Source organism: Hypomesus nipponensis, chromosome 24, assembly GCF_054491055.1.
Source record: "Hypomesus nipponensis isolate SF chromosome 24, ASM5449105v1, whole genome shotgun sequence".
NCBI lineage: Eukaryota > Metazoa > Chordata > Actinopteri > Osmeriformes > Osmeridae > Hypomesus > Hypomesus nipponensis.
This window is the reverse complement of record NC_140384.1, coordinates 10574511-10601453: the sequence shown is the minus strand read 5'-3', so window position 1 is coordinate 10601453 and position 26943 is coordinate 10574511. Positions and strand designations below refer to the sequence as shown.

Genomic DNA, 26943 nt, shown 5'->3' with positions numbered 1-26943 from the left:
TCTGCTGCCATCTAGTGGACATTTCTGGAAGCAGCGATTATTACGGTCGAAAAGAAACGTTGGATAATTGCTTGCATATTTGCTTTCGTATGTTTCTTTGCATCTTTAAAGTCGTAATTGTATTCAGTCGTACTTATTGTGCACATTCTGCAGAAGAATTAAATTATGTAGGCCTACTCAAGATTACACTGAATGTGTAAAGAAGGCCTTGTTCTTTTCAAAAATATTAACTGTAAAGAACCTACTTAAGTGATGTAAATAAGTTTTCTTGCTCACGTGCCATATGTAGGCTACTAGTGTTGGGATATACTTTATATTATATATTATATGTATTAAAATCACATACCATACTTCTTATTAAGAAATAAATAATTTGACATAAAGGGGAAAAATCGTTTACTATTACACAGGTAGACCTTGTTGATTAGCGCAACACAATAATTAGTCTCATAATCTGTGTTAAGGGTCCTAGTCAAGGTTTGATGCCATTTTGCGGTGATGCCATCAAAAGTGGCATTTCGTTGGGCGCCGATGGAGGGAGTCTCACCGGAGAGCTCCGGTCACCAGGACGGTGGCGCTTCCGGTCGGCATTTTGTTCTACGAGAGGGGAATCTAGAGACTCTTGATCATCGCAACGATCGTCATATTTTTTCATTTATAAGCGAAATTGGCTACGGTCCTTGTCCATGTTGGTTTAGACCGGCCAAAACACCAACGAACGGATGTTTCCTTCTATACAACGGTTGAAACATTCACCCGCGTATGACGGAAGAAGAAAGAATCTGTCCGACCCGGATTATTGTTGATAGCTAGCTAGCTAGCTGGCAGCTAGCTGGCAGGCAGGCAGGCTCCGCTGGAGGAGCTACGAGAGAAGAAAGGGGGAGCTAGAGAGAGAGAGAGAGAAACAGAGAGAGACGGACCCATAACCTACCTTCAACATTCCCCTCCCTTTGAACGTAATATCCGAAGGTAAATTCAACCAGATGTTGTAGGCTATACATATGCATGTTATTAAACACGTTAATTATAAATGTTGCGTTGCTTATGGCTGTGCACGCTAGCCGTAGTTAGTTACACTAAGCGGCTTGCTGTCTCTGCTCGTCAGCAAGTGACGGCCTCGGCTGTTTTCACTGGTCGAGCTCGGGGATTGTTACTGGGCCGAATGGGGCCGCCAACTCACTGTGTTTTATCTTTTCACTTTCCATCGTCTTCTAGTATTGATAAAATAAAAGTTAACCGAATGTGAAGGCGTTCGAACAGTGTAACTATGTTTCTTTTAACGTATCTCATCAGCTAGCTAGCAAGTGGGCTAGTCGGTTTAGCGTTTATTTTGGTGAGAATGGTGTCGATTGGATTGGCATCCAGAAAAAAACATTGTCTGTCTCGGTTGCTCTGACTACCTAGCTAACAGCTAGTTAGCACTGAGCTAGCTCTAGTTTATAGAAAATCAGATAAATTGACCATTGTTAGGTAACGATCGCTTGCTATCTCGTTATCTGTCACTCTAATCCTGACATTAGTAAATAGAGAGTAAACGCTAGCTACAGCTAGCTGACTATCTTACGAAAATAGTTCAAATAACTAGCTAGCAAGCTACACCTACATATCTGGTTAAACCGTGATTTGACTACTGTAACTGTCAACTTGACTGCCTAACTAGTTGTTTTCAAGGTGATGATGTGAAGTTAACATTGGTTAGCTTGCTCAGTTATCTGGGGCTAGTTATTTAGCTAGTCTAACTGTCTAACGACGTAAATAGTGAACTCAACATTTCAATGGTTTAGCTTAAACGATTTACAACAATAACATAGACCCACGCTCTCCAATTTGATGATTGAATGAGCAACTTGCATTATAAAATGTATCGTCTAGCAAACAGAGATTAATATCACCTAACTTGGATTGACCAAATACATGTTGATAAGCCGTGTTAATGTTTTTTTTTTTTTTTTTTTTTTGTGGTGGCATTGTTTGCATCGGTTCCGATACCGTATTCATTACGCAATCTAACTAGCATCTCAAGAAGGTTTTGCACGCAATTTGGAATGTTTAAAGTAATCAACGGAATGTTGTTTTACTAAGTTTTCACCCAAATACCGTCCTATCCATAACAAGCACTGTAATGTTATGATAATACGCGAGGTTGGCAGACACCCCATCCGCTGCCAGATATCCACAACACCCAGTTCCGGTGGTCATTGATAGAAAGCCAGCGACGCGGCCGTCGGGTCCCCCTCCACGCCCCCCTCCGCCTCCATCATCTTGCATCTGCTCCTTTGGGCTGGCCCGCCTGTCAGTCTCCTTCCTGTCAGTCCGCCTCCTGTCAGTCTCCTTCCTGTCAGTCTGCCTCCTGTCAGTCTGCCTCCTGTCAGTCTGCCTCCTGTCAGTCTCCTTCCTGTCAGTCTCCTTCCTGTCAGTCTGCCTCCTGTCAGTCTCCTTCCTGTCAGTCTGCCTCCTGTCAGTCTCCTTCCTGTCAGTCTCCTTCCTGTCAGTCAACCTCCTGTCAGTCTGCCTCCTGTCAGTCTTGCTCCTGTCAGTCTGTCTCCTTCCTGTCAGTCTCCCTCCTGTCAGTCTCCTTCCTGTCAGTCTCCTTCTTGTCAGTCTCCCTCCTGTCAGTCAGTCTGCCTCCTGTCAGTCTCCTTCGTCCTGTCAGTCTGCCTCCTGTCAGTCTCCTAGTTCCCCCAGCCTCGGAGGTCCCTAGTCCCCCAGCCTCCTCCCAGGGGCAGTCGATACTGATGTACTTCAATTCCAGAATGATAATGAGCAGTTGGTGGGACCCGCGTGGCTTTTTAGCATGTGGAGCTGCTTCTCACCTGTGTGTGGTGAGATGAGGCACACCTGGGGAAGGTATCGCTCACACACACATTAGCAGCATGGAAGGGAACAGATGATTGGAGAAACAAGGTATCCAGCCTGGATGAAAGGCTGTGGGTTATGTGTATTGAACCACCGTTACCTCAAAGTTTTAGGTCATTAATAACGTGCAGAATTCAGTGAGATTATGGTTTTATTCAAAGGGAAGTATACAGGGGGATTTGAACCTGTTACCCCTTGAGCTTCAGCCACAGCGTCCTGAATGATGCTGATCATTTTCAGACACTTGTTTACATTTAGTCATTTAGAAGACGCTCTTTTCCAGAGCGTCCTTGCCCCGAGGCAAGGAGGATGAAGTGCCTTGTCCAAGGACACAACGTCATGCGCACCGGCCGGGAATCGAACCGGCAACATTCTGATTACTAGCCCGATTCCCTAACCGCTCAGCCATCTGACTCCCTGTTAGTTTTTTTGTGAGTTGAGATATCGGGATCATGTTTTATATTCTTACGGTTCTCCAATCTTGCTGCTAGTGTTCTGTCTTCTGGGCAGGTGAGTTCCGTTCAGACTCTTCAACGGTTATTAATGCCCCTGTTGTTGTTCTTGACTGTGCCCACACAGATTCAAGGAGTTTTCCCTGTCATGTCAGTGGTCGAACCTCGGACCCAGTAGATCTCACCATCAAGGTAAGATAGCTGTAGCTCTTCTGAGTCCAGGCTATAGCATCGCTATTGACTCAAAAACAGAGAAAAATCCTAGGCAGGGCCAGAGCCAGGCTGACTCAGGTGTGTGCTCAGGTGGCAGGAGATGTGAGGAGGGGTGTGGTGAGCGCGAGGACCTGACCTACCTGTGCATCGACACGCTGGGCCGCACACACCTTCAGCATGAACGGGGATATGCCTCATGTTCCTATCACCACTCTCGCTGGGATCGCTAGCCTCACCGACCGTGAGTACACACACACTCACTCACGCACACACGCACACACACACGCACGCTCTCACACACACTTTAGCACTTATTCTTGCCTCAAGGTTTTGTGTCACCCTTGATAGTTGATGGATGGTTGATTTGTAAGTAGCACCACTATTTCTGTGTGTGTTTAAATTGTTCACAAACGTGCTGAATCTGAGACTGTGGTTCTGATAATAAACATTCCCCCTCCCTCTCTCTCTCCCTCTCTCTGACTCTCTGACTCTTTCTCTCCATAACTATTCCACCCTTGGCTTCCTCTCCTATCTCCCTCTCTCCCCCATCTCTCTCCCCCTCCCCCTCGCCCCACCCAGTACTGAACCAGTTGCCTCTGCCCTCCCCCCTGCCGGCCACCACCACTAAGAGCCTGCTCTATAACGGCCGTGTGGCTGAGGAGGTGAGCTGCCTGCTGGCCTGCAGGGATGACAACCTGGTCACCCAGCTGGCCCACAGCCTCGCCCAGGTCTCCACCGAGCACATGTGAGTACAGCCAGACAGACAGCCAGACAGACAGATAGACAGACAGACAGACAGACAGACAGCCAGATAGACAGCCAGACAGACAGACAGCCAGCCAGACAGACAGCCAGCCAGTCCAAACAGTCTGTCAGCAGTGTGACAACAATATGATTGTTGTGTGATATGTAGTCCCACGTTGGAGCTTGTGTTCCACACGGTAGCCAGATGTGTTCCACACGGTAGCATCCTCCACGAGGCCTGCAGGCAGGCTGGTCATGGTGCTGTTCGTTCCCACGGCAACCGGCTAACTATAGCACAGCGTCCAATGTCAGTGACAATATTAGCTAAGTTCTCTTAGACTGTGAGGTTGACTAACCTGTGGCCTTGGTGTGTGTGTGTCCGTGTCTCTGTGTGTGTGTGTGTGTGTGTGTGTGTGTGTGTGTGTCTCAGAGAGCTGAAGGATAACCTGGGCAGTGATGAGCCGGAGGGGGAGGGGCCAGTCCTACTGCAGACCATGCTGGCCAGGAACCCTGGGATCTTCAGAGAGACAGGTCTTTACTCTCTGTCTGTCTCTCTCTCTCTGTCTCTCTCTGTCTCTCTCTGTCTCTCTCTGTCTCTCTCTCTCTCTCTCTCTCTCTCTCTCGGTCTCTCTCTCTAAACTCTCTCTCACGGTCTCTCTCTCTCAACTCTCTCTCTCGGTCTCTCTCTCTCTCTCTCTCGGTCTCTCTCTCTCAACTCTCTCTCTCGGTCTCTCTCTCTTTCTCTCTGACCTTTCAGATCTATGTTACGAACTGTTCAAACTGCTGATTTGATCATGCCTAATGCTCAGCCTTGTTTTTTCTTGCTTCTCTCAGCAGGGATCCTGCAGCAGCCAATGGGACAGCAGTATAAAGTCACGCAGAATTCCATGCATGGCAGCCCTGCCCAATCAGGCAACTTCCAACAAGCATCCATGTCTCCCAACCCCTCCAGGTAAGCAGTCAGGAGTCTTATATCCCCCAACACGTCACACAACCAAATCATAAACAATCCAAAAGAGAGAGAGTTTTTCTACATCAAAGTGACTACTGCCTAAAGGAAGGTTCCAGTTCTGACAGGGTCTCTGTTCGCCCCATCCTGACCCTCTTCTCCCTCTCCCTCCTCCTCCTCCTCCTCTCCCTCCTCCTCCTCCTCCTCTCCCTCCTCCTCCTCTCCCTCCTCCTCCTCCTCTCCCTCCTCCTCCTCCTCCTCTCCCTCCTCCTCCTCCCTCCTCCAGCAGGTTTGGTCCTCCCCCATCAGGGTCTGGTGGGGGTCGCTTCATGGGCCAGCAGACCAGCCCTGTGCCCAGCCCCTACACCCCCCAAAGCCCCGCAGGGTACCTGCAGTTCCCCCCCAGCTACACCCAGCACCAACAGATCCAGCAAGGTGAGAGGCCTGTGTGTGTGTGTGTGGTGTGTGTGTGGTGTCTGTGTGGTGTGTGTGTGGTGTGTGTGTGTGTGTGTGTGTGGTGTGTGTCTGTGTGTGTGTGTGTGGTGTGTGTGTGTGTGTGGTGTGTGTGTGGTGTGTGTGTGGTGTCTGTGTGGTGTCTGTGTGGTGTCTGTGTGGTGTGTGTGTGTGTGTGTGTCTGCGTGGTGTGTGTGTGTGTGTGTGTGGTGTCTGTGTGGTGTCTGTGTGGTGTGTGTGGTGTCTGTATGGTGTCTGTGTGGTGTCTGTGTGGTGTGTGTGTGTGTGTGGTGTCTGTGTGTGTGTGTGTGTGTGGTGTCTGTGTGTGTGTGTGGTGTCTGTGTGTGTGTGTGTGTGTCTGTGTGTGTGTGTGTGGTGTCTGTGTGTGTGGTGTGTGTGTGTGTGTGTGGTGTCTCTGTGTGTGTGTGTGGTGTGTGTGTGTGTGTGTGTGGTGTCTGTGTGTGTGTGTGGTGTGTGTGTGGTGTCTGTGTGTGTGTGGTGTCTGTGTGTGTGTGGTGTCTGTGTGTGTGTGGTGTGTGTGTGTGTGTGGTGTCTGTGTGTGGTGTCTGTGTGTGTGTGTGTGTGTGTGTGTGTGTAACTGTCCTCTGTGCTCAGTGTCGGTGGCCAGCCCCATGGTTCCAGGAGGGATGAGGAACGTCCATGAGGGCAAGAGCTCCAGCCAGCTGTCTTCTAACCACCACGCCAGCGACGACTACATGAGCATCGTGCAGAGACTCAACACTGAGGTACAACACCGCATGTAGACGACTCTCACTCACACATTATTATCATCGTCATCTTCAAAGGTGCTTTGAGCTAAGAGGGATGCTGTGTTTACTAATCCGCTAATCTTGACCCCCCCCCCCCCCCCTCGACTCTCTCCCCCCAGGAGAGTGACCCCTCCCTGAGGAACGCATCATTTCCTCTGAGGTCACCCCAGTCTGGCTGCTCTCCAACAGGAAGTGAAGGAACGCCCAAAGGTAGGCGGAGGGGGAGGGGCTAACTCATGTCCTCTAAACAGCCTACAACCACCAGATACACCCTAATCTCACCCTAATCTCACCCGTCAGATTTGGGAGGGTTTAGTTACACTTTAAAACGGTTGACTCTGAAATCCCTCTGACAGTCTCAGTATGAAACAGTATTTACTTTGTAACAGCTAGACAATTGTTTTGCTAGAAATGATTTAAAAGTCACCTGAAGTTTAGAGTTTCCAGAGCACCTGTGTCATCTCCCTCCTCCCTCCCTCTGTGGCTAGCCGGCTCTCGCCCCCCTCTCATCCTCCAGTCCCCTCCGCCCTACTCCTCACCACGGGAGGGCGCTGGAGACACGCCGGGCGACAAGAAACAGCAGAAGAAGAAGCCCAGCGGGGGGTCCTCCTCCGGGGCTGGGGGGGCGCTGAAGGACGACAAGGACATGTACGACATCGTCACCTCGCCTTCCAAGGACGTCACCAAGCTGACCCTCAGGCTGTCCAGGGTCAAGTCGTCTGAGTCGGACCCAGCGGGTGAGACGCTGTCCGGTGTGGACCCAGGCTCAGACCTGGAGCAGGGGTACCCCCCTCAGGAGCAGGGCTACCCCCTTCAGGAGCAGGGGTACGCCCCGGGGCTGCAGAACTCCCTGGGGGCTAAAGTGCAGCAGGCGGGCTCCTCTGAGTGGCCAGGGGGCGCTCTTCTCTCATCCTCCTCGCCGTATGACGAGGCAGAGCTGGACGCGCTGGCTGAGATTGAGAGGATAGAGCGCGAGGCAGCCAATGAGAGGGAGCGCTGCTCCAGAGAGGTGCAGGATAAAGGTGTGTATGCTGTTTGAGGACACACACCCCTCTCCCTCCCCGATCCTCCTGACCCCCCCCCCCCCACACATGTTTACACTACGACCAATCAGGGAAGGCCTGCCCCCCCCCCCCCCCCCCCCCCCCAGGCATCACAGAGTAGGTGCAGTATCTCAGAGAGGAGGGGGGAGGCTCTTGGAGCTGGTTGAAGGGACAGGATATAGCTGAGTGGTTAGAGCATTTGATGGGTTGGAATCCCCCTCCTGCACGTTGCCTTAAGGAGCTGAATGAGCAGCTTGTTGTTGTGAGAGTTCAGAGACACAGCTGGACCGCTGCTCCCCCTCCACACAGCTGCGTTGACATGTCAGCTTGACCTCAAAAACTAACAAACATGCTGTCCTGAAAGGAAGACCACCAATTTTGTGGTGGGAAATAGCTTTCTGGCTGATTCTTTTACATGCAGCATGCACTTTTTTATTTGACAGAATTGAGATGTTACTTCTGTTTTCAGGCCCAGGGCCCTATCCAAATCTGTCTGTCTCTCTCTCTCTCTGTCTCCATCACTTCCTCCCTCCGTCCATCTCTCGTTCCACGGATGCCCTTTGCTCTGCTGCATGTCTCGCCTGTTTAGACTCACTCGCTTCTTCTCTCTCTCTCTTCTCTCTTTTCTCTCTCTTCTTCTCTCTTCTCTTCTGTCGTTGTGTTTGTCCTGCTAGCTGAAGTGTCAGATTCTTGATTTAATTTTCTGGACGTTCCGTTTTGATGGGCGTGGTTTGTGCGTCTCTCTCTCTCTCTCTCTCTCTCTCTCTCTCTCTCTCTCTCTCTCTCTCTCTCCAGACAAACCCCTGAAGAAGAGAAAGCAGGACTCCTTTCCCCTGGAGCCGGGTGCGGGGGGCCCGGGGGCGGGGGGACCAGGGGGGCCCACGGGAGCCCCAGGCAGTGGAGGAGGGGCGGGGGGCAACGCGGGCAAGCTGACCCCCAGGAGGGCAGCGCGGCAGGGAATGGTGCCAGCCGCCCTGCTCTGATGGTCAGCATCGACCTCCAGCAGGCAGGCCGCGCCGACGGCCAGCTGGACCCCTGCATGGTGGCCCCCATCCCCGCCCTGGAGGCCCAGCGCTGGCCGGAGGAGCCGGCCGAGGGCCCCGCTGCCGAGGGCTCGGACACGGCCGGCGTGCTGCGGCTGAAGCCGGACGGCCGGCCGGAGGTCATCAAGAACAGGATGGACCGTCAGGACAGCCGCAGGGAGCCAGGGCGGCATCGGCACGACGGGAAGCCAGACGGCCGCCGTCCTGAGGCGGGGAAGTCGTCCGGCCGGGGCGACCGGGAGAGGAGGGACCGGCGCTCGCCGGAGGAGCGTCACCGCGGCGACAGCCCCCGGGTGAGGCAGGAGGGGCGGGGAGGGGGGCTGGAGGGGGGCGGGCGGCCTCGCAGCGGCGGTGTCGTGGCGATGGACCGGGATCGTCCCGGTTACCGAGCGTCCGGTAGCTCCAAGCAGCTAGAGGCCAGGCCTCCTGAGTTCCCCGCTCACCTGCTGGGGGGGGCGACCGGGGCGCTGAAGAACTTCCAGATCCCCAAGGTGAAGAGGGACCAGGAGGGGGGCCCGGAGGAGGCCTGGGGGCAGCCCAGGGTGAAGCTGGAGAGACTGGGGCTGGTCAAGGACCTGGCTAAGGGGGCCAAGCCCGTGGTGGTGCTGCAGAAGCTGTCCATAGACGAGGTGCAGAGGTTCATCACACACAGCAAGTCTGGAGGGAAGAACCGCTTATCAGGGAGGACTGGGAAAGGTGAGGAGGCTCTGCTCTTTTCCAGCTCTATTCCAGCTCTCTCTCTCCCTCTGTCTCTCTCTTACTCTCTCTGTGTGTCTCTCTCTCTGTCTGTCTGTCTGTCTGTCTGTCTGTGTCTCTCTCCCTCTCTCTGTGTCTCTCTCCTTCTCTCTCTCCCTCTAACATCTCTCTGTGTCTCTCCCTCTCATCTCTCTGTGTCTCTCCCTCTCTCTCTCCCTCTAACATATCTCTCTCTATGTCTCTCCCTCTCTCTCTCCCTCTAACATCTCTCTCTCCGTGTCTCTCTCTCCCTCTAACAACTCTCTCTCTGTGTCTCTCTCCTTCTCTCTCTCCCTCTAACATCTCTCTCCCTCTCTCTCTCCCTCTAACATCTCTCTCTGTGTCTCTCTCCCTCTAACATCTCTCTCTCTGTGTCTCTCTCCTTCTCTCTCTCCCTCTAACATCTCTCTCTCCGTGTCTCTCTCTCCCTCTAACAACTCTCTCTCTGTGTCTCTCCCTCTCTCTCTCCCTCTAACATCTCTCTCTGTGTCTCTCTCCTTCTCTCTCTCCCTCTAACATCTCTCTCTCTGTGTCTCTCTCCTTCTCTCTCTCCCTCTAACATCTCTCTCTCCGTGTCTCTCTCTCCCTCTAACAACTCTCTCTCTGTGTCTCTCCCTCTCTCTCTCCCTCTAACATCTCTCTCTCTTTGTCTCTCCCTCTCTCTCTCCCTCTAACATCTCTCTCCATCTCCCCCCTGCAGGAGGTCTGGACCAGTCAGTGTTGAAGGATCTTCCTCCAGAGCTGCTGGCAGAGATTGAGTCGACCATGCCCCTGTGTGAGAGGGTGAAGATGAACAAGAGGAAGAGAAGCAGCGTGAAGGAGCGTCCCCGCTACGCCGAGGTCAGCTCCGAGGACGAGGACAGCGAGGCCAACGGAGAGCGTGAGTGACCAGGACGCGCCGGGCGCCACGCCTCCTCACAGCAGCTGTGGACCTCACTTCACTGACCTGCCTGTTCTCCTCCCTCCCCCCTCCCCCAGTGACAAGGAAGCGAGCGCGGCGGGACAGGGACCGGGGCTGGGAGCAGGAGGAGGGCGAGCGTCGGCGGAGCGGCAGCTTCCAAGATGGCCGCCGCGGCTCGGCCGGCCGCTACCGGGAGTCCAGCGGAGAGGAGTCTCCGCCCCCCAGCATGAGCGAGCGTACGGCCACACACACCGTCACACACACACACACCTTCATTACAGTACTCCTTCACACACACAACGCTCCCCTCTGATTGGCCGATGTGTGACGTGTATTTCCGGTCCTCCACAGTGGCCAGGAAGCAGAAGCAAAAGGAGAAGCAGAAGAAGAGGAAAGCCTATGAGCCCAAACTCACCCACGAGGGTGAGGCCTGCCTCCCCCTGTACCCCCTGCCTCATCCTGCCTCCCCCTGCCTCACCCTGTACCCCCTGCCTCATCCTGCCTCCGTCAGCTGACTTAGTTTGTTTGTTTTCTTCTGCAGAGCTGATGGACTCGTCTACGTTCAAGCGGTTCTCCAACAGCATCGACGGCATCCTGGAGAACCTGGAGGATGTGGACTTCAGCGTCATGGGTACGCAGCCCCGCAGATTAGGAGATTGAGGTGTATGTGTGAGAGAAGGAGCGTGTGTTGGACGTGAACAGGGTGGAGTAGACCTTGGTTGAGGGGGATGAACATTCCTCCGAGAGATTGTTACAATGGTTTACTCCACATTACCAGAGATTGAAACCCAGTCGGTCTATCAGAGGCTGTGGAGCCATCGTAACCAATAATGTTTTAATTCTCCTTTTACACCTGACATGCAGAGATTATGGTCTGTCTACCCACACCCAGATTAGCCTAATCCCTGTTCTCCCATTATGATGGATGGATCTCAGTGAGGAGCAGGCTTAATCTGGATTAGTGATTGTGTTCTGACCATCCCTCTCCCCCCCCCTCGATATTTACATGAACATATGTCTATGTTCACCAGGTTCTTAATGTAATTTCCTGTTCCTGTTCTCTACAGAGGATGACGATGAGATTCCCCAGGAGCTGTTGCTAGGGAAACACCAGCTGACAGAGCTGGCCAGCGAGTCTGCCAAGATCAAGGCCATGGGGATCACCAGCCGGGTACGACACACACACACACACACACACACACACACACCCGAGTGAGATGAGTTCTAGTGTTCCTGTTCTCCTCAGATCCCCTCAGAGAAGCTGGTGAAGGTTCTCAACATCCTGGAGAAGAATATCCAGGATGGATCCAGGCTCTCCACGCTTATGAACCCTGTAAGTTACACACACACACACACACACACACACGGGTTACTTCTGCAGTGGAAATGACATGGCAATACAAAGTGATGGCTTGAGGTCCTCAACTCCTCTCTCCTCACTCTCTCTCTACCTCTCTCCTCCATCCCCATCTCTCTCTCTCTCCCTCTCTCCTCCCTCCCCATCTCTCTCTCCCTCTCCTCCCTCTCCATTTCTCTCCTCACTCTCTCTCTCCCTCTCTCCTCCCTCCCCATCTCTCTCTCTCTCCCCCTCTCTCCTCCCTCCCCATCCCTCCCTCTCTCCTCCCTCCCCATCTCTTTCTCTCCCTCTCTCCTCTCTCTCTCTCTCTCTCTCTCTCTCTCTCTCTCTCTCTCTCTCCCTCTCTCTCTCTCTCCCTCTCTCCTCTCTCCCCATCTCTCCTCCCTCTCTCTCCCTCTCTCCTCCCTCCCCATCTCTCTCCTCCCTCCCCATCTCTCCATCTCTCCTCCCTCTCTCCTCCCTCTCTCCTCCCTCCCCATCTTTCCCTCTCTCCTCCCTCCCCATCTCTCCCTCTCTCCTCCCTCTCTCCTCCCTGCACATCTCTCTCCCTCCTCACCTCCATCTCCCAGGACAACGATGGGGAGGATGAGGAGCGTTTGTGGCGTGACCTCATCATGGAGCGTGTGACTCGCTCGGCTGACGCCTGTCTGACGGCCCTCAACATCATGACGTCCCTGCACATGCCCAAGGCCGTCTACATGGAGGACGTGATCGAGAGGGTGCTGCAGTACGCCAAGTACCACCTGCAGAACACGCTCTACCCCCAGTACGACCCTGTCTACAGGGTGGACCCCCACGGAGGTACACACACCCTGTACCCCCCCCACGACCCTGTCCACAACACGCACACACACACACATCAGAGAACGACATGGGTATGACAGTCCTCCTCTCATCCAATCAGGGGGCTTGATGAGCTCGAAGGCGAAGCGGGCTAAGTGCTCCACACACAAGCAGCGTGTTATCATCATGCTGTACAACAAGGTCTGTGACGTGGTCACCAACATCTCAGAGCTGCTGGATATCCAGTTACTGACCGACACCACCATCCTGCAGGTGAGACACACACACACGCCAGCCTTCTGACGGCCCCTCTTCTCTGCCCTCTCTCTCCTCTGCCCTCTCTCTCCTCTGCCCTCTCTCTCCTCTGCCCTCTCTCTCCTCTGCCCTCTCTCTCCTCTGCCCTCTCTCTCCTCTGCCCTCTCTCTCCTCTGCCCTCTCTCTCCTCTGCCCTCTCTCTCCTCTGCCCTCTCTCTCCTCTGCCCTCTCTCTCCTCTGCCCTCTCTCTCCTCTGCCCTCTCTCTCCTCTGCCCTCTCTCTCCTCTGCCCTCTCTCTCCTCTGCCCTCTCTCTCCTCTGCCCTCTCTCTCCTCTGCCCTCTCTCTCCTCTGCCCTCTCTCTCCTCTGCCCTCTCTCTCCTCTGCCCTCTCTCTCCTCTGCCCTCTCTCTCCTCTGCCCTCTCTCTCCTCTGCCCTCTCTCTCCTCTGCCCTCTCTCTCCTCTGCCCTCTCTCTCCTCTGCCCTCTCTCTCCTCTGCCCTCTCTCTCCTCTGCCCTCTCTCTCCTCTGCCCTCTCTCTCCTCTGCCCTCTCTCTCCTCTGACGGCCCCTCTCCTTTCCTCTCCTCCAGGTTTCCTCGATGGGCATCACTCCGTTCTTCGTGGAGAACGTCAGTGAGCTGCAGCTGTGCGCCATCAAGCTGGTCACCGCAGTGAGTGTTTCCACCCCTCTCCCTTCATCCACTCATCCACCCCTCTCCCTTCATCTTTTATAATCTCTTTCTCTCTCTCTGTCTCTCTCTGTCTCTCTCTCTGTCTCTGTCTCTCTCTCTGTCTCTTTCTCTGTCTCTCTCTCTGTCTCTCTCTCTCTGTCTCTCTCTGTCTCTCTCTGTCTCTCCCTCCCTCCCTCTCTCTCTCTCTCTCTCTCAGGTGTTCTCTCGGTATGAGAAGCATCGTCAGTTAATCCTGGAGGAGATCTTCACGTCTCTGGCCAGACTGCCCACCAGCAAGCGCAGCCTCCGCAACTTCAGGTACACACACACACAGGCGCTATACACACACACTGTAGACACACGTTCCACATCCACACGCTCTCTCCCTCACTCTCTCTCCCTCACGCTCTCTCCCTCACGCTCTCTCCCTCACGCACTCTCCCTCACGCTCTCTCCCTCACGCTCTCTCCCACACTCTCTCTCCCTCACTCTCTCTTCCTCACTCTCTCTCCCTCACTCTCTCTCCCTCACTCTCTCTCCCTCACGCTCTCTCCCTCACTCTCTCTCCCTCACGCTCTCTCCCTCACTCTCTCTCCCTCACGCTCTCTCCCTCACTCTCTCTCCCTCACACTCTCTCCCTCACTCTCTCTCACTCACACTCCCTCACGCTCTCTCCCTCACTCTCTCTCCCTCACTCTCTCTCCCTCACGCTCTCTCCCACACTCTCTCTCCCTCACTCTCTCTCCCTCACTCTCTCTCCCTCACTCTCTCTCCCTCACGCTCTCCCCCACACTCTCTCTCCCTCACTCTCTCTCCCTCACGCTCTCTCCCTCACACTCTCCCACACTCTCTCTCCCTCACGCTCTCTCCCACACTCTCTCTCCCTCACTCTCTCTCCCTCACGCTCTCTCCCTCACTCTCTCTCCCTCACTCTCTCTCCCTCACGCTCTCTCCCTCACTCTCTCTCCCTCACGCTCTCTCCCTCACACTCTCCCACACTCTCTCTCCCTCACGCTCTCTCCCACACTCTCTCTCCCTCACTCTCTCTCCCTCACTCTCTCTCCCTCACTCTCTCTCCCTCACTCTCTCTCCCTCACGCTCTCCCCCACACTCTCTCTCCCTCACTCTCTCTCCCTCACGCTCTCTCCCTCACACTCTCCCACACTCTCTCTCCCTCACGCTCTCTCCCACACTCTCTCTCCCTCACTCTCTCTCCCTCACGCTCTCTCCCTCACTCTCTCTCCCTCACTCTCTCTCCCTCACTCTCTCTCCCTCACTCTCTCTCCCTCACGCTCTCTCCCACACTCTCTCTCCCTCACTCTCTCTCCCTCACTCTCTCTCCCTCACTCTCTCTCCCTCACGCTCTCCCCCACACTCTCTCTCCCTCACTCTCTCTCCCTCACGCTCTCTCCCTCACACTCTCCCACACTCTCTCTCCCTCACGCTCTCTCCCACACTCTCTCTCCCTCACTCTCTCTCCCTCACGCTCTCTCCCTCACTCTCTCTCCCTCACTCTCTCTCCCTCACTCTCTCTCCCTCACGCTCTCTCCCTCACGCTCTCTCCCTCACACTCTCCCTCACTCTCTCTCCATCACGCTCTCTCCCTCACTCTCTCTCCCTCACTCTCTCTTCCTCACTCTCTCTCCCTCACTCTCTCTCCCTCACTCTCTCTCCCTCACGCTCTCTCCCTCACTCTCTCTCCCTCACGCTCTCTCCCTCACACTCTCCCTCACTCTCTCTCCCTCACGCTCTCTCCCACACTCTCTCTCCCTCACTCTCTCTCCCACACTCTCTCTCCCTCACTCTCTCTCCCTCACGCTCTCTCCCTCACTCTCTCTCCCTCACTCTCTCTCCCTCACTCTCTCTCCCTCACGCTCTCTCCCACACTCTCTCTCCCTCACTCTCTCTCCCTCACTCTCTCTCCCTCACGCTCTCTCCCACACTCTCTCTCCCTCACTCTCTCTCCCTCACTCTCTCTCCCTCACTCTCTCTCCCTCACGCTCTCCCCCACACTCTCTCTCCCTCACTCTCTCTCCCTCACGCTCTCTCCCTCACACTCTCCCACACTCTCTCTCCCTCACGCTCTCTCCCACACTCTCTCTCCCTCACTCTCTCTCCCTCACGCTCTCTCCCTCACTCTCTCTCCCTCACTCTCTCTCCCTCACTCTCTCTCCCTCACGCTCTCTCCCTCACGCTCTCTCCCTCACACTCTCCCTCACTCTCTCTCCATCACGCTCTCTCCCTCACTCTCTCTCCCTCACTCTCTCTTCCTCACTCTCTCTCCCTCACTCTCTCTCCCTCACGCTCTCTCCCTCACTCTCTCTCCCTCACGCTCTCTCCCTCACACTCTCCCTCACGCTCTCTCCCTCACTCTCTCTCCCTCACGCTCTCTCCCTCACTCTCTCTCCCTCACGCTCTCTCCCTCACACTCTCCCTCACGCTCTCTCCCTCACTCGCTCCCTCCATGCTGTCCCCCCAGGCTGAACAGCAGTGACCAGGACGGGGAGCCCATGTTCATCCAGATGGTGACGGCCCTGGTGCTGCAGCTCATCCAGTGTGTGGTGCACCTGCCCTGCGACCGGGACAACCTGGAGGAAGAGTACGACAGCAAGGTGGGGCGCACACACACACACACACAAGCTACACACACACATACACCAGACACACACATGCTACACACACACACCAGACACACACACACTAACCCGTGTCGTGTGTGTGTGTTCCAGATGGACCAGGACCTGCTCATCACAAACTCCTATGAGACAGCCATGAGGACGGCCCAGAACTTCCTCTCAGTCTTCCTCAAGAAGTAAGACCCCTCCCTCCCTCCCTCTCCACTCCCCTCCCCCAGTGAGCTCACAGCCGTCTCCCCCCTCCTCCCCCAGTGAGCTCACAGCCGTCTCCCCCCTCCTCCCCCAGGTGTGGCAGTAAGCAGGGGGAGGAGGACTACCGCCCGCTGTTTGAGAACTTTGTTCAGGACCTGCTGTCCACCGTCAACAAGCCTGAGTGGCCCGCCTCCGAGCTGCTGCTAAGCCTTCTGGGAAGACTGCTGGTAAGTGCCCACCTGTCTGCTCACCTGTCTGCTCTCCTGTCTGGTGATCTGTCTGCTCACCTGTCTGCTCACCTGTCTGTCTGCTCACCTGTCTGTCGGCTCACCTGTCTGCTCACCTGTCTGCTCACCTGTCTGCTCTCCTGTCTGGTGATCTGTCTGCTCACCTGTCTGCTCACCTTTCTGTCGGCTCACCTGTCTGCTCACCTGTCTGCTCACCTGTCTGCTCACCTGTCTGTTCACCTGTCTGCTCACCTGTCTGCTCACCTGTCTGCTCACCTGTCTGCTCACCTGTCTGCTCACCTGTTTGTCTGTTCACCTGTCTGTCTGCTCACCTGTCTGTCGGCTCACCTGTCTGCTCACCTGTCTGCTCACCTGTCTGTTCACCTGTCTGCTCACCTGTCTGCTCACCTGTCTGCTCACCTGTCTGGTGATCTGTCTGCTCACCTGTCTGTCTGCTCACCTGTCTGCTCACCTGTCTGTCTGCTCACCTGTCTGTCTGCTCACCTGTCTGTCTCCTCACCTGTCTCCTCACCTGTGTGCTCCCATGGTGGTGGATATACAGCTGTGTTCAGGCTCTAACCCCCCCCCCCCCCCCCCCCCAGGTGCACCAGTTCAGTAACAAGCAGACGGAGATGGCTCTGAGGGTGGCCTCGCTTGACTACCTGGGCACCGTGGCTGCCAGGCTCCGCAAGGACGCCGTCACCAGCACCATGGACCAGCGCTCCATCAACCGCATCCTGAAGGAGGTACGAGGGGGTTAGGGGAGGAGAGCTGTGTGTGTGTGAGACAGAGAGAACCCTAACTTTGTGTCTGCCATAGCTGTGTGGAGGGATAATGATGTACTGTCCTGTTCATACTGTCCCCTCCCTCCCTCCCTCCTCCCCTCTCCTCCCTCCCTCCCCCCTCCCCTCCCCTCTCCTCCCTCCTTCCCTCCCCTCCTCTCTCCTCCCTCCTTCCCTCCCCTCCTCTCTCCTCCCTCCCCTCCCCTCCCCCCCAGACCCCAGGCAGTGATGAGACACAGCAGCTTCAGAAGGCTCTGCTGGACTACATGGAGGAGAACGCAGAAACAGACCCTTCTCTGGTGGTGAGACACACACGTATACATCCCCCCCACACACACACACACACACATATACACCCCCCCATCCTCCAGATCCTCACGCCCATCTCCTCCCCCAGTTTGCCAGGAAGTTCTACATTGCCCAGTGGTTCAGGGACACGGGGACTGAGTCAGAGAAGGCCCTGCGGAGCCAGAACCAGCGGGACGACGACTCGTCTGATGGGCCGCATCACGCCCGCGACCTGGAGACGGCTGGGGAGATCATGCAGCGTGCAGAGAGACGCAAGAAGTTCCTGCGCAACATCATCAAGACCAGCCCCGCACACTTCGCCACGCTCAGGTACGCACTCGCAGTGTCTTGTAGTCCTGTGGTGGTGTGGGACTTGTAGTTCTGTCAGACTTGTAGTTCTGTCAGACTTGTAGTCCTGTGGTGGTGTGGGACTTGTAGTCCTGTCAGACTTGTAGTCCTATGTGACGGTGTTGCTCTGCTTCTATGGGCGTATGTGAAGCCCTCTGTGACATACAAATCCATTTGATTTGACTCTCGTCCAGGATGTCTTCAGACACGGTGGACTACCAGGATGCCTGCCTGATCGTACGCTACCTGGCCTCCATGAGACCCTTCTCCCAGAGCTTCGACATCTACCTGACCCAGGTGACCCCCTCACACCTGACCCCACCTCCCTACTCTCCCCCTCCACAACTGCAACATCAGAACCAGTCCAAGTGTGTGGCGGTTTCCTGACAGAGAGGAAGATTAAATTTCTACTTGGCTTTACTGTCAGGAGTAACGGTCTGTTCCTTCTCCCGTGTGTGTGTGTGTCTGTGTGTGTGTGTGTGTGTCTGTGTGTGTGTGTGTGTGTGTGTTCAGATCCTGCGGGTCCTGGGAGAGAGTGCCATTGCTGTCAGGACTAAAGCCATGAAGTGTCTGTCTGAGGTGGTGGCAGTGGACCCCAGCATCCTGGCCCGGGTACGAGGAGGGAGAGGGGGAGCGCGCGTGTGTGTGTTATAGCTAAATTGTGTGTGTGTGTGTGTGTGTGTGTGAGAGTTAGAGCAGTTGTTTGTATTTGTTTGCAAGCGTGAGACAGGTGTGTGTGTGTGTGTGTGTGTGTGTGTTAACCCTCTCTCTCTGTCTGTGGTTCAGTCGGACATGCAGCGCGGGGTGCACGGCAGGCTCATGGATAACTCCACCAGCGTGCGGGAGGCGGCCGTGGAGCTGCTGGGACGCTTCGTCCTCAGCCGACCCCAGCTGACGGAGCAGTACTACGACATGCTCATAGAGAGGATCCTGGTAACCACACACACACTCACACACACCTTCACACACACACACACACACACACCCCTAATAACACAGTTGAACTCACACGCCCCCCTCCTCACCAGGTTGGGTGGTGTGACAGTGTCATCTAGTGGAGGAACATGGTCATTACAGCAGCTGCTTGTTAACTGTGTGGAGCACCCAGGGTGTGGGTGTGGCACTAATGTGTGTGTGTGTGTGTGTGTGTGTGTGTGTCAGGACACGGGCATCAGTGTGAGGAAGCGTGTGATCAAGATCCTGCGGGACATCTGTCTGGAGCAGCCCACCTTCAGCAAGGTCACTGAGATGTGTGTGAGGATGATCCGCAGAGTCAACGACGAGGAGGGCATCAAGGTGACACACACACACACACACACACCATCTCTGACACACACTCATGCTCTCTTTCCCTCTCACACACCCTCACACACCCTCTCACACCTCGTGTCCCTGTCTGTCTGTCTGTGTGTTGATCAGAAACTGGTGAACGAGACGTTCCAGAAGCTGTGGTTCACGCCCACGCCGGCTCACGACAAGGACAGTATGACCCGCAAGATCCTCAACATCACCGACGTGGTGAGGCCCTGCACACACACCTGGACACACACACTGGACACACACACCTGGACACACACCTGGACACACACACCTGTTTAAGACTTTGTGTTGCCCCACACTGCCCCCTAGAGGAGGAGCAGAGTAGTCACAGCTCTTCCTGCTGTTTCTCTCCAGGTGGCAGCATGCAAAGACACGGGCTACGACTGGTTTGAGCAGCTGCTGCAGAACGTGAGTGTTTGGGTCCACAGCGCCCCCACATGGACAACACACACCAGCTCATGTTCATCATGTGTCTCTGAGAGGAAAACCTGCCTCTCTGTCTCTCTCTCTCTCCCTCACTTACTGACTCTTTCCCCCTCCCTCCCTTTCCCTCCATCTCTCTCTCCATTTTCTCCCTCCATCTTCCCTCCCTCCCTCCAGCTGCTAAAGTCGGAGGAGGATGCGTCCTACAAGCCTGCTAAGAAGGCCTGCATCCAGCTGGTGGACAACCTGGTGGAGCACATCCTGAAGTATGAGGAGGCCCTGGCAGGTAGGAGGAGGAGGAGGAAGATGGGTTCAAGCCACACCATGCCATGACTGCTCTCTCCTGACCTGTCTCTCCTCCACCCTGCAGAGAACCAGGGTGTGAACTCCAGCAGGCTGGTCTCCTGCATCACCTCCCTGTACCTGTTCAGCAAGATCAGAGCTCAGCTCATGGTGAAGCACGCCATGACTATGCAGCCCTACCTCACCACCAAGTGCAATGTGAGCAGACACACACACACACACACACACTCACAGCGCTGTATCATGAAGTCTAAAGCAGTGTTTGTGTGTGTGTGTGTGCTCCAGTCTGCCAGTGACTTCATGGTGATCTGTAACGTGGCTAAGATCCTGGAGCTGGTGGTTCCTCTGATGGAGCACCCCAGTGAGACCTACCTGGCCACCATAGAAGAAGACCTCATGAAGCTCATCATCAAGTACGGCATGACGGTACGTAGAGATACATGCACTAGATCCCTCACAGCGTAGAGATACGTGCACTAGATCACAGTAGGTGAGGCACAGCGTAGAGATGTCCATGCTAGATCAGGCACAGCGTAGAGATGTCCATGCTAGATCAGGCACAGCGTAGAGATGTCCATGCTAGGTCAGGCACAGCGTAGAGATGTCCATGCTAGGTCAGGCACAGCGTAGAGATGTCCATGCTAGATCAGGCACAGCGTAGAGATCTCCTTGCTAGATCAGGCACAGCGTAGAGATGTCTATGCTAGATCAGGCACAGCGTAGAGATGTCCATGCTAGATCAGGCACAGCGTAGAGATGTCCTTGCTAGATCAGGCACAGCGTAGAGATGTCCATGCTAGATCAGGCACAGCGTAGAGATGTCCATGCTAGGTCATGTGATCATGTGATCTCTCCCTGCAGGTGGTGCAGCACTGTGTAAGCTGTCTGGGTGCTGTGGTCAACAAGGTCACACACAACTACAAGTTTGTGTGGGCGTGCTTCAACCGCTTCTATGGTGAGTAGCACACACACACACTCTTCTACACATACAAACACACACACTGTTCTACACACACAAACACACGTTCTCTCTCGCACAGACACATCTTTTTTATAATTTATTTTGTTTGGCGAAAATAAATAAAAATAATTTGAACCCGAAAACATTTGAACCAAAAATATATAGAGCCAAAAAATACATACAACTAAAGACCTACAGCTAAAACTGTGTGTGTGTGTGTGTGTGTGTGTGTGTGTGTGTGTGTGTGTGTGTGTGTGTGTGTGTGTGTGTGTGTGTGTGTGTGCGCGCAGGGGCTCTGAACAAGCTGAAGGTTCAGCACCAAGAGGAGCCCAACAGCACCACTCTGGCTGCTAACAAGCCCTTCCTGCTGCGCTCGCTGTTCACCGTGGGGGCGCTAGCACGCCACTTCGACTTTGACCTGGAGGAGTTCAAGGGCCCCAACAAGGTACTGCCCTGTCTGTGTCTCTCTCTCTGTCTGTCTCTCTCTCTGTCTGTCTCTCTCTCTCTCTTTCTCTCTCTCCCCTCCTCACCTCCAGCTGTGTTTTCCTCCCCAGCAGCAGGTGATGATCAAGGAGAAGGTTCTGGAGCTGCTACTGTACTTCACCAGACACGAGGACGAGGAGGTCCAGTCCAAAGCCATCATCGGACTAGGTACCCTCTCTAACCCTGGGGCTAGCTACCCCCTCTAACCCGGGGCTAGCTACCCTTTCTAACCCGGGGCTAGCTACCCTTTCTAACCCGGGGCTAGCTACCCTCTCTAACCCGGGGCTAGGTACCCCCTCTAACCCGGGGCTAGCTACCCTTTCTAACCCGGGGCTAGCTACCCTCTCTAACCCGGGGCTAGGTACCCTCTCTAACCCGGGGCTAGGTACCCTCTCTAACCCGTAGCTAGGTACCCTCTCTAACCCGGGGCTAGGTACCCTCTCTAACCCGGGGCTAGGTACCCTCTCTAACCCGGGGCTAGGTACCCTCTCTAACCCGGGGCTAGCTACCCTTTCTAACCCGGGGCTAGCTACCCTCTCTAACCCGGGGCTAGGTACCCTCTCTAACCCGGGGCTAGCTACCCTCTCTAACCCGGGGCTAGGTACCCTCTCTAACCCGGGGCTAGGTACCCTCTCTAACCCGGGGCTAGGTACCCTCTCTAACCCGGGGCTAGGTACCCTCTCTAACCCGGGGCTAGGTACCCTCTCTAACCCGGGGCTAGCTACCCTCTCTAACCCGGGGCTAGCTACCCTCTCTAACCCGGGGCTAGGTACCCTCTCTAACCCGGGGCTAGGTACCCTCTCTAACCCGGGGCTAGGTACCCTCTCTAACCCGGGGCTAGGTACCCTCTCTAACCCGGGGCTAGGTACCCTCTCTAACCCGGGGCTAGCTACCCTCTCTAACCCGGGGCTAGGTACCCTCTCTAACCCGGGGCTAGGTACCCTCTCTAACCCGGGGCTAGGTACCCTCTCTAACCCGGGGCTAGGTACCCTCTCTAACCCGGGGCAACACCTCCCTCTTCTAGACCAGGCTCGTTCTGAACCTCAACAGTGAAGGACACGCTATATATGAATGAAATACATATTTATTATTATGCTTGTTGTCTTGATAGCAGGGAAAAGGAAGACGAGGCTTTTAGAGGACTCCCACATGAACCTCTGTTCTGCTTCATCTCTCTCTCTCCTCCTCCCTCAGGGTTCCTGGTGATCATGCACCCCAGCCAGATGTTCGTCCCGGAGGTAAAGACCCTGTATAACAGCATCCTGGCGGATGTCAGCAGCTCTGTGAACCTGAAGATCCAGGTGCTGAAGAACCTGCAGACCTACCTGCAGGAGGAGGACTCCCGTATGCAGGAGGCTGACCGGGAGTGTGAGTACCCCCTGTCCCCCTGACCCCTCGCTGACCCCCCGCTGGGACCTACTGGCCTGCTGTGTAGAGCAGAGGTCTTCAGCCCTGATCCTCAGGGACCCCTTGTCCTGCATGTTCTAGATGTTTCCCTGCTCCAACACACCTGGTTTAAATAAACAGGTCGTTATCCAGCTCTGTGGAAGCCTGGTGACGATCTTTCATTTGAATCAGGTGTGCTGGAACATGGAAACAGCTGGAACACACCTGGTCTGTCTGATTCTGACATGATATCTTCCTATCCCCTCCCTCCCTCCCTCCCTCGTCCTCCTCCCCTCTCAGGGAAGAAGCTGTCTAAGCAGGAGGATCTGAAGGAGATGGGGGACATCTCCTCAGGCATGAGCAGCTCCATAATGCAGCTGTACCTGAAGCAGGTTCTGGAAGCTTTCTTCCACACCCAGTCCTCTGTCAGACACTTTGCCCTCAACGTCATCGCCCTCACCCTCAACCAGGGCCTCATCCACCCTGTGCAGGTAACACACACATGCACACTCTCACTCACACACACACACACACACACACACACTCTCACTCACACACACACACACTCTCACTCACACACACACACACACACACTCTCACACACACACACTCAGGTTCTCACCTCGTCTCTCCCCTGTCCAGTGCGTGCCCTACCTGATCGCCATGGGAACAGACCCAGAGCCCAGCATGAGGAACAAGGCTGACCAGCAGCTGGTGGAGATCGACAAGAAGTACACAGGCTTCATCCATGTAAGCACACACACACACACACTGTATACACACACACACACACACACACAGTATACACACCATGCACTCTCCACACACACCCCATCTTCATCCCCCCCCCCAGATGAAGGCGGTAGCAGGGATGAAGATGTCCTACCAGGTGCAGCAGGCTATCGCCCAGTCATCCAGGAGAAGCAGCATCATCCGGGGCTTCCGTGAGGATGAGAGCACAGCAGCCCTCTGCTCTCACCTGTTCTCCATGGTGCGCACCAACCGCCAGCACCGCAGAGCCTTCCTCATCTCCCTGCTCAACCTGTTCGACGACAGCGCCGTGAGTCTCACACACACACACACCTGCAGACACACGCACACCTACAGATCAAGAGATGGCAGTTCCAAATCGCTTTGTTTGTAAGCGTCCGCTAAATGAACACACACTTTCAAATATATTTCTGTGTGTGTGATTGCGTTGTGTCATGCCACTGACGTGTGTGTGTGTGCGTGTGCAGAAGACGGAGGTGAACATGCTGCTGTTCATGGCAGACAACCTGGCCTGCTTCCCCTTCCAGAGTCAGGAGGAACCCCTGTTCATCATGCACCACATAGACATCACCCTGTCTGTGTCGGGCAGCAACCTGCTGCAGTCCTTCAAAGAGGTACACACACACACACACAACCTGCTGCAGGCCTTCAAAGAGGTACACACACACACACACAACCTGCTGCAGGCCTTCAAAGAGGTACACACACACACACAACCTGCTGCAGTCCTTCAAAGAGGTACACACACACACACAACCTGCTGCAGTCCTTCAAAGAGGTACACACCCACACACACACAACCTGATACAGGCCTTCAATCCTCTCTCCTCTCTCTCTCTTCTTCTCTCCATCCATCCATCCCGCCTTCCCTCTCTCTCCATCCCTCCAGTCTCTCCTAAAAGAACCGAGACACAAGGAGAAGAAGGTGAAGAAGACGAGGGGGAGGAGGAGGAGCGGGGGGTCGGAGGGCTCGGAGGACCAGGACGCCACGCCCATGAGCTGCAGCTCCCCGCTCAGTGAACAGGGAGACGGCGAGGACGCGGGTCGGAGGCCCAGGAAGGGCCGGCGGCGAGACGTCAGCTCGGGGTCGGAGTCTGACCTGGAGGACCTGGATGTGGATGACGTGGAGAAGGTGATGCGTCTGCTGCCGGACAACCCCACCTCCCTGCTGGACTTTGCCAACGCCTCGCAGGGCATCCTGCTGCTGCTGGTGCTCAAGCAGCACCTGAAGAACCTCTACGGCTTCTCTGACAGGTAGGGGGCGCTGCAGGACGTGCTGCACCATGCAGGGCGTGCTGCACCATGCAGGGCAAACTGGCTAAATATGTATCTTGAAAAAAAGTTTCAACCCTTTGCACTTAAAACGCCTTCTGGTGAACGTTTGTGTTTGCAGTGAACTGCCTCCCTGTCCTCACCCTCTCCTCCCCCTCTCCTCCCCCTCTCCTCCCCCTCTCCTCCCCCTCTCCTCCCCCTCTGCCTCCACAGTAAGATCCAGAAGTACTCGCCTACAGAGTCTGCCAAGGTGTATGACAAAGCCGTCAACAGGAAGCCCAACATCCACTTCAACCCCCGCCAGACCATGGACTTCCTGTCTAACAACCTGGCCAACGCCACGCTCACTCACGACACCAAGAGACGGATCGTCCGGCAGTACCTGGACGTGAGTAGAGGCACTGAAGAGAAGCATGGCTCTCTCTCGCTCTCTCACTCGCTCGCGCTCTCTCTCTCGCTCTCGCTCTCCCTCTCTCTCTCCCTCTCTCTCCCCCTCTCCCTCTCTCTCCCCCTCTCTCTCCCCCTCTCTCTCTCTCTCCCCCTCTCTCTTTCCCCTTCTCTTTGTCCCCACGTGCCTGAATGTGCAGCTTATCTATAAACTAATAAGTGTATATATCAGAACATAGATGTGTGTCTGCCCCCACCATGCCTGCCAGTGTGTGTATGAACAGTGTGCTCTGTGCTCCCTGTAGTTCAAGGTGCTGATGGAGCACCTGGACCCTGACGAGGAGGAGGAGGAGGGGGAGGGGGGGGGCAGCGCCAACATCAGGATCAAAGCCATAAACGCCCTGCTGGGGGGCCCCGGGCCCCACCCCCGCCACCCGCCCCCCGCCCCTGACACAGAGGACGACGACAGCGAGGGGGACGAGAGGACACCAGGGGTGAGGGGACGCACACACACACACTCACACACACACACACTCACTCACACACACACACACTCACTCACATACATGCTGTGTTCCTCAAGCACCTAACTTCTTCCCCTTCCCTCCCCCCTCCTCCCCCCTCCCAGTCCTCTCGGCGGGTGAGGCGTTCAGGGGAGGCCTCTGACCCGGGACACATGAGCGAGGCGGTGGACTCCATGGACGTGATCGCCCTGTGTTGCCCCAAGTACAAGGACCGTCCCCAGATGGCCCGCGTCCTGCAGCGCACGCCCAGCGGCTACAGCGTGCAGTGGCTGGCCGGCTCGTACTCTGGGCCCTGGGCGGAGGCCAAGAAGAGGGAGGGGCGCAGGCAGGTGCCCTGGGTGGACACCATCAAGGAGTCGGACATCATCTGCAAAAAGATCGCCTTAACGAGCAACCACAAACTCAGCAACAAGGTGGTTCAGAGGTTACGATCGCTCTACGCCGCACGCGACAGCACCCTCAGCTAATGAACCCTGACCTTTCACCTCCGACGAACCCTGACCTTACCCCCCACCTGGCCTCCTCCTCCTCTCACTCCCTCCTCCACAGCCAAACTTCACTGGATTACCCCTCCCTCTCTCCTCTCTCTCTCTCTTTTTATAAACACAGAGAAAGCAAGAATATTTGACACTACATAACTTTTACATGTGTTACTCTTGCGAGGAAAAAAGACTATATATTAGAGACTTCTGCTATTTGTGTTGAGTGCAGAGAACAGACCACCTTGAGGCATTAAGGAATGCGTGGGAGAACCATGGAGAAGGAAGAAGAGATGAGATGGATGGATGAAGAGAGGGATGAAGAGGAGGAGAAGAGGGAAATGTTTTTGACAACATTGTTGTAGAAGCCCTTTCGCTGTTGTACAGCAAAACCTAGTCAATTCATTTCTACTCCCACTGTATCATAGTCTAACACACCACAAACTAAAATGTTTATATCTCTGACAAAAAAAGCTGTAAAAAAAAGATAAAAAAAAGAATAAAACCTTAAGTGAATGTTGGAAATTAGTCTTTTTGATGTTCTTATATTAAAAGTGTTTTTTGGAGTCAGAATCTCCCTGATGGTTTTCTTTAACTAGAATACCTACTCTGAAAACATATTTTTTATTTTTGTTTCACTTGTTTGTCCATGCTGTACTATGGCAGAGTCTTCGGATATAATTTATTCTATTTCGAACCACGCATGCAGTATATATGGCCAACATTGCAGGGGGATATTTTGTAAATGTAAATGTTGTTGTATTAGGTCTCCCTAGTGAAATGAGGAAAGGGGATCTTGTCCCTCAGGTGGAACAAATACTGCAATAAATTTTCTACTTCTCTTTGTCACTTGTCTTGTGGAAGTGCTATTTGCGCACAATCAAAATAGGTCATTCGTGAATGTTATTTATGAAACACGATCCATTATTTGTGGATAT

General features: G+C 54.7%; 1 protein-coding gene across 1 annotated transcript; it reads left to right on the top strand.

Annotated features, from left to right (window-relative positions):
- The first annotated feature begins 584 nt into the window (after positions 1-584).
- nipbla (NIPBL cohesin loading factor a) lies at positions 585-26851 on the top strand. Its single transcript, XM_084690422.1, is given in 49 exon segments — positions 585-969; positions 3436-3500; positions 3612-3762; positions 4101-4266; positions 4696-4796; positions 5103-5217; positions 5501-5649; positions 6283-6413; positions 6557-6647; positions 6926-7459; positions 8276-8410; positions 8413-9219; positions 9959-10138; positions 10237-10395; positions 10511-10582; positions 10701-10790; positions 11227-11330; positions 11406-11492; positions 12086-12317; positions 12421-12572; positions 13143-13223; positions 13441-13541; positions 15703-15835; positions 15953-16035; positions 16146-16278; positions 16881-17024; positions 17276-17362; positions 17458-17678; positions 17891-17993; positions 18210-18308; positions 18483-18629; positions 18858-18992; positions 19116-19214; positions 19371-19424; positions 19617-19725; positions 19810-19940; positions 20028-20168; positions 20604-20697; positions 20994-21148; positions 21258-21354; positions 22381-22554; positions 22873-23063; positions 23215-23322; positions 23426-23632; positions 23811-23957; positions 24233-24597; positions 24829-25003; positions 25308-25496; positions 25631-26851. Coding segments are annotated over 47 exon segments (7635 nt in total). The 5' UTR covers positions 585-969; positions 3436-3500; positions 3612-3698; the 3' UTR covers positions 25994-26851.
- Positions 26852-26943: the final 92 nt, after the last annotated feature.